Source organism: Clarias gariepinus, chromosome 8, assembly GCF_024256425.1.
Source record: "Clarias gariepinus isolate MV-2021 ecotype Netherlands chromosome 8, CGAR_prim_01v2, whole genome shotgun sequence".
Classification (NCBI taxonomy): domain Eukaryota; kingdom Metazoa; phylum Chordata; class Actinopteri; order Siluriformes; family Clariidae; genus Clarias; species Clarias gariepinus.
Window position 1 is genome coordinate 33,677,987 of NC_071107.1, and position 7,258 is coordinate 33,685,244.

The 7,258-nt window shown below is 40.3% G+C and overlaps 1 protein-coding gene across 1 annotated transcript; it reads left to right on the top strand.

The window, feature by feature from the left end:
- The first annotated feature begins 893 nt into the window (after positions 1–893).
- Positions 894–7,019, top strand: syf2 (SYF2 pre-mRNA-splicing factor). Its single transcript, XM_053502901.1, has 7 exons — positions 894–1,019; positions 1,333–1,431; positions 2,319–2,444; positions 2,663–2,780; positions 5,489–5,579; positions 5,824–5,922; positions 6,024–7,019. The coding sequence occupies exons 1-7, from the start codon at positions 1,002–1,004 to the stop codon at positions 6,187–6,189; spliced, it is 717 nt and encodes a 238-aa protein (XP_053358876.1). The 5' UTR covers positions 894–1,001; the 3' UTR covers positions 6,190–7,019.
- Positions 7,020–7,258: the final 239 nt, after the last annotated feature.

Sequence of the window (7,258 nt, forward strand, 5' to 3'; positions counted from 1 at the left end):
TGAACCTTAACATCCACTTTTTTGGTTGCTTCTTTTGCTAAATCGTCTGCTCTGTCCTTTCATGGATTAGGGCCTACAGGAAAAAGACATTTAATGTAATTATTCTTAAACTAGCTAACAAGATTTTATACATATGATTGTGGCCTTTAACTGTTTCTGTACAAATGAATTGTAAGTGCTGCTCCTAAGTCTTTAAAAAAAAAATTGTACATTCTAAAGTGGAGCAGCGAATTAACTACACACTCCATTTTCGGGTAATGGTAGCATGCGGATCTGCCAGTCAGGATCTGCACCCGAGCAGAGCCGCGCTCTCGTGTGTGCTGTTGTTGTTAGTCTTTCAGCTGCTTCCATCCAGTCCACACATACAAGCTTGGCACAGGTTTTACACCGGATGCCCTTCAAGATGCAACCCACCCTTTTTTTTCACCCGGGCTTGGGACAGGCAATGCACCTTGTGGCTTGGGTTTGGGCATTGGCTGAGAATCGAACCCTGGCCTTTCGCATGGCAGGCGAGAAATTCTAAAAGTTTGCAAAATTTGCAAATGTGCATGAATGTGCAATGTACAATGTCCATGAATGTCCGGTCACAGACGTGTCACAGGTGTTCCTTGACGCATGTAACAGTAGACACCGTCTTCATAAATTTTTACGTCATACTGTAAGGTGATAATATATCGTAATTTGATTACCACATGAGTGTTGATGGGACCTCAAGTTATAACTAGTAACCTCTAGTTATCATTAAACGTTAAAAAGGCTTGCAACAGAATGCTGGGTAATCGCGTCATTTGTGACGTCATAGTAGGCACATCACAGTTGGGAAGCGACGTCGGCCTCGAAGCAAGGCTTTATTGAGACTGGAACCGCCCCTTCCGCTCAACACCAGCTTCCGAGAGTCATATGCAAGGATACTAAACTAGGAACTTCTTTTTTCACAAATCTAGAGCTCGCACGGACTGTAGATCAGTGACGGACCACTTCCGGTTTTGGAATAAACCAACATGGCGTCCAGCGCGGAGGTAAACAAAACTGTGGACGTCAATAAAAGTTTTTTTTGTTTGTTTTACTTAGATTTATTGTTGTGTTTGTTTTAAAAAGATCATTTACGAGCCACATTTTATAACATACAAGTTCTTTTTTTCAATAATTAGAGTTTTTTTTTCTATCCGTGGTTTAGGCTAATTTGGCTAGCATTAGCTCCGCTCGCTAGTCGTGGTGTATTTATACTATGTCTTTCTGCTGTTTATACAATGTGATTTAATTCATTTTTAAACTTTGTTATACTCCTACGAATGAGCTAAATAGTGTGTTTTTTCGTCTTGTTGAATGTAGGTGTGTGAACCAGCTCGTGATGAGGAACCGACAGAAAGTGTAGCATCACAGAAGAGAGAGGAAAGGCTGAGGAAGTTCAGAGAGCTTCATTTAAAAATGGTAAGGGCAATGATAAATAAATAAATAAAAACAGATCATTTAATAGTCATGTCTATTAAAAGATTCAGCTCCATTCTAATCCTTCTTTATTTACTTTAACACATTGCTGCCAGATTCATGACATACAGTAACACATGTATTTTAAAAGAAAAATTGAAAACGTTTCATTATCCTATCAGGAGAAACGTAGCTTTGTCAATCAAGAAATGTGTTCAGACAGGGGTGCCATTAAATTTTTGTAATGTTGTATTACATAATGTCACATCTTACCGTTTGGGATCATTTGGTTTCATGTCACATTTTTGTCACATTTGTTTTGGTTTAAACGGCAACGTGCTGTTGTAGTAAGTCGTGTCCGTAACACGTTTGTGTATCTATTATATTTATTGCAAAACAAGTCAACAGTCAGGGCTCGTATATGCCACACCAAAAGATTATTAAAAGCTCAGATATATACAGGATCTAATGTTGGGCCATCAAGTTTCCCAGGGTCTTCACACATTATTATTATTATTATTAGATTGTAATAATTTGAATTCATAGTAGGGGGGATTTTATGTTCTTGAGGAATGCAACCGTATTTTGGTTTAATACTATTTGCTGTTCTAAGGACAGCATGCTGTTATAGCGATATATAAGTTGTGTTTGCAACACATTTGTTTATAGATTTGTAATATTTATTGCAAAATAAGTCAGGTCTTGTATGTGCCACACCAAAGATTGTAAAAATTTAGATCTCAGATATATACAGGGTCTAATGTTGGGCCATCAAATTGCTCAGTGATGTGCTTGGACGGACTCCTATCTCATGTGGGAATGGCTTTTAGATAAAGGAGTCTGCCGAATTGATCAACGTTACAGAGACTTTGTCATTGTTGTGTTTGCAGAACGAGGCACATAAGCTGAATCATAAAGAAGTGGTGGAAGAGGACAGGCGCCTAAAACTGCCCTCCAACTGGGAGGCTAAGAAAGCTCGACTCGAGTACGAACTCATGGTGGATGGGAAGAAGAAGGTAAAGAACACAGTAACGACAGGAAATTTTTAGAAGTTCGTATGAAAACTATAGGCATTTTACATTTATAGAAATAAATTCTCTAGTGGCTTTTAATCCCCATGTAAGTGTGGTACAAGTTTGCAGTCAGTTTCTATGACGACAGTTTAGAGCTGTTTTGCGTCAGGTCTTGTCAGGTCTGCACCAGTTTTAAATCATCTTAACCGTGTGTGTGTTAGGATTGTGCCGACCGAGGCGAGGATTACAACCGTGTGAAGCTGTTGGACATCAGCGCTGAGGATGCTGAAAGATGGGAGAGGAAAAAGAAGAAGAAAAACCCTGATCCTGGCTTCTCAGGTAAAATATTTGAGCACTAATAGAGCGTTTAATAGTTTCTTATATTAAACAGTAGTGTAAGTATTTTCATCTCTGCGCCAGGGAAGTCTATTCCAGCTCGGATCATTTTCTTGTTATCGATTCAGTAAAAGAGAGTGGGGTGATCTCAGTGCTGGTCATCTTTAGCTGAGATCGCACACTAACAGTGTTAGAAAAATGACCTGAGGTTACCCGCAGCTCTGCCCGTGTGCAGAGCCTGGCAGTCCGTTAAGCACGAATGGAGTGTACTGTCAAATCGCTGTTTTATACTCGCTATTTTAGTAGCTTACCGTGTAACATAAAAGGCAATGTTGACAGTGACCTTATATACAGTAGATGGCGGTTTAAATAAAGACGTTTTGTGACAACACAAAGTGCACATGCAAAATGTGCAAACAAACGACAACACAACAAACAACATGACAATCCTCTGGTAATGAGTTGTGGTAGTGAAATGAGAACAGTAAACACTTGATGTAATTAGCAGAGAAGACGGATATAAAGACAGTCCTTGTGCAAATAACAGGTAATAAATATTGCGCATAAAGCAATTTCAGGTTGTTGAGTGAGATTCCTGGATGGTTGTTGAAACCTCGATTTTGTTAAATTCTAAACAAACTACTTCTAACCAAAACAAATTTGCTCAGAGCACACAGGATGCTCCAAATGCAAACATACAGTATAGAAATGTCAAATAAATGTTTATATAAAATCGATTTTGTAAGTCAGTGTGGCAATAAATTAATTGCCAAAGCAAAAAATTATGCTATATAACTGTGGTAGGTGTTTCTCCTGCCAAGCGGAAGGCCCGGGTTCGATTCCCAGCCAGTGCCCAAACCCCCCAGCCACTGGATGCAGTGCCGGTCCCAAACTCAGGTAAAATTGGAGGGTTGCGTCAGGAAGGGCATCCGGCGTAAAACCTGTGCCAAGTTGTTGTGCGGACTGGATATTCCGCTGTGGCGACCCCTTGCTGGGAGCAGTCGGAAGACCAACAACAACTAAGTCAAGGTGTCCCCCCTACGTAGGCTCCCTTAATGTTAATGAATCTCAGGCGGAGTTTAGTCCCAGGTCCAGGAAGTGAGCAAAGAGTTGTGCGGTGGAGCTATAAAGGAGTGGCATGTGAGCAGGTGGTGTGTATTTTTCCTGAAAGACCTTCACACACTGAAGTACACACTGTTTAGCGTGTTGATTTAGCACAGTAAGCGTAATGTAAGTGTGTGATGTTGTAATTCTCAAACCGGAACAAAGGTCGCTCCTGCAGACTCCCGCAAAAGGAGATGATTTGCCCACATAATGCACAAACATTTACCACATGTAGGTATTAGGTGCTGTAAGATCCGGGGAACGGGATGGGTACGAGAAGGAATTGTTCACAGTCTCTTCCGTATAAGCGGAAAAAACACTCACTATGATATGAATACCTTTACCTCCATCAAGAGACCCATTTCCAACAACAATTGCTCAACACAACTTCCTTTTCACTACTCAGAAATGCGTGAGTTTTATTACTATATATTTTTTCCGTGTACTGTAACCAATTCTAAATTTCAGTCTTTGCTCCTGATTGTTTATTTTGTGCTCCATGCCATCTGTGCATTTTGCCCTTTATGGAGTGGGCGTCGCTACACATGAATGAGCTGTCCCAGGAACATGTACATCAAGTATGAAGAAAATCAGTTCCGTATATATGCGTCAAAAAACTTTGAGAACTTTTTAGGGGCTTCTCAAAGACCAGTGATCTAACGGTGATCAGCCTGAACTGATCATTTTAGTGTAAATAAATACTGTTCATGATTTTTGATGCTTCTAGTCCAATGTGTGAAAAAAGGCTTTTTTGTTTTTTCTTTTTGTTAGTTTTGCTGTACTTAATAAAAATGTTCAGTTTTACAATTGCGTGTGTGTGCAGAAATAGCTAAGCATGATATCTGCCAGACTGAAAGTATCACCATTCCACACGCAGCCATGATTTATGTTTGCTTTGTGTGTCGGAATTTTTGTTTTGTTTTGGTTTTTTTGTGCTCTGTAAAAAGGTTTTGTGGGACTGGAGCAACCGGATCAAACAACAACAAAACAAATCAACAATTAAACAAAAGAAAGTGAGAACTAAATTGTGACTCAAACTAGATCCTGGGCAATACTTCCGTATTATTTATGGAATGGACTGATTGATCGTTTGTTACGTGTGAAAACTTTAGGAAGGAAGGAGTCTCCAGTGTCGGCTTACATATCAAGAATAATATAGAGAAGGTGATAAAGGAGCTAAATTGTTTCTGCAACAACAAACATTGACATATTAATGTCTCTTGTGAGTTAGGGAGGTTTGGATTTGGACTGTATTGCGTTCATTAGCAACAGGATAATTTATTACATCTATTAAGCTATAATAAGAGCTTAATAGCTGTAATAAACTCAGTGATGTGTTCTTGTTGCCGTTACTCTACCGGCAGTTTGATTTTAACAGGACGTTTAAAATGTTACCGAGTGAAAGCTTGAAGCTCTTCGTGGAGCCGAGTCTCTCACGTGCGTCTGCCATGTGAGCAGAAATTGACCCGGGCCTGCTTTAGGTTCCGGCCCCTGTTCGTGATCAGTCACGGTAATTACGTTTTTGCCCTCGGTCTCTCCCTGGTCTGAGGAAGGAGGCGTAAAGGGGAGCGTTTTATTAGTTTATTACTTACTCGTTCCCTCTGCAGGGTACGCCGAGGCCCAGCTGAGGCAATACCAGAGGCTCACTAAACAGATAAAGCCTGATATGGAAGACTACGAAAGACAAAGGGAGCAATAGTGAGTATCCACAAACGCTTCACTGTTTGTTTGTACACGTTAATTAGTAAGCGAATGTTATGGGTAAGGTAAGTTGTAATTACCTGATTTGATCTACAGCTTGAGTTAACTGTGTTTTGTTGAAAGTGTTTAGAAAATGTTTACACGATGTTGCCGGGTGAAAAGGCTCAGAGCGTCACGCTTTGTTAGGAACAATGTTTGATGATGATGATGGCGATGAGCTCATGCCCATGTTTCCTCTCAGCGGTGAAGACTTCCATCCGACCTGCAACAGTCTGATCCACGGATCGCACGTTCCCTCTAGAGAAGCCATCGACCGCATGCAGGAGGACATCGAGAAACAGTACAAGACTTTTATTCTTATACAGATTTATTCTGATTATTAAAGAGTGAACGAGTTTAAAACCCTGTGGTCTGCTCGTTTGTGTTTTTCCGTCCTGTCAGAATCGAGAAGCGCTCCAAGTTCAGCCGGCGCAGAGCCTACAACGACGACGCCGACATCGACTACATCAACGAGAGGAACGCCAAGTTCAACAAGAAGGCCGAGCGCTTCTACGGAAAATACACCGCAGAGATCAAACAGAACCTGGAGAGAGGAACCGCAGTGTAGCTGGCAGAGTTATTCTCAAGACCAAGAGCTTGTGTGTCTGTTTTTTTTTTTTTTTTTTTTATTTCTCAGTGCATTCGCTGACCCTGGGGGACCCCCTGCCCTCCACATTGTCGTGTTTTTCCTTCTCCATCACACCCGCTTCTATTCAGAAAAGCCTGTTAATTAGCTGATTGATTAAATCAGGTTGCCAGGAAAATGCTAACACATGCAGGGCGGGGCAGGGGGAGGGGCTTCTCAAAGACCAGTGATCTAACGGTGATCAGCCTGAACTGATCATTTTAGTGTAAATAAATACTGTTCATGATTTTTTATGCTTCTAGTCCAGTGTGTGAAAAAAGGCTTTTTTGTTTTTTCTTTTTGTTTGTTTTGCTGTACTTAATAAAAATGTTCAGTTTTACAATTGCGCGTGTGTGCAGAAATAGCTGAGCATGATATCTGCCAGACTGAAAGTATCACCATTCCACACGCAGCCATGATTTATGTTTGCTCTGTGTGTCGGAATTACTGGTTTGTTTTTGTTTTTTTTGTGCTCTGTAAAAAGGTTTTGTGGGACTGGAGCAACCGGATCAAACAACAATTAAACAAAAAGAAAGTGAGAACTAAATCGTGACTCAAACTAGAAAACTAGGTCCTGGGCAATACTTCCGTATTATTTATGGAATGGACTGATTGATCGTTTGTTACGTGTGAAAACTTTAGGAAGGAAGGAGTCTCCAGTGTCGGCTTACATATCAAGAATAATATAGAGAAGGTGATAAAGGAGCTAAATTGTTTCTGGAACATTTTAAAACATCTAAATGCAACAATAAACAGATAAATGTATACAAAAATTATGTTTCTTTTGTTTTTATTTCACTTTAAAATAAATCGCCATCTCCATCATTTAAACCTCTTTTTCATGTTTACAGAGGGTACATTGTGTACAGTGTGCCAATCCACTGCACGACACACACACACACAATACAGGCAGTTGGGAATGCCAGTCGCAGTGAAAATAAATGTTTTCAGCATGTTTCTGTGGTAAAAGTACGAGGAAAATAATCCAGTTTGGAGTTACATCAACTTTTTT

Excerpts from the sequence above, each read along its gene's own strand:
- syf2 (XM_053502901.1), top strand. Across the intron at positions 5,580-5,823 it reads GAAAGACAAAGGGAGCAATA|CGGTGAAGACTTCCATCCGA; the intron begins GTGAGTATCCAC and ends GTTTCCTCTCAG. Across the intron at positions 5,923-6,023 it reads CAGGAGGACATCGAGAAACA|AATCGAGAAGCGCTCCAAGT; the intron begins GTACAAGACTTT and ends CCGTCCTGTCAG.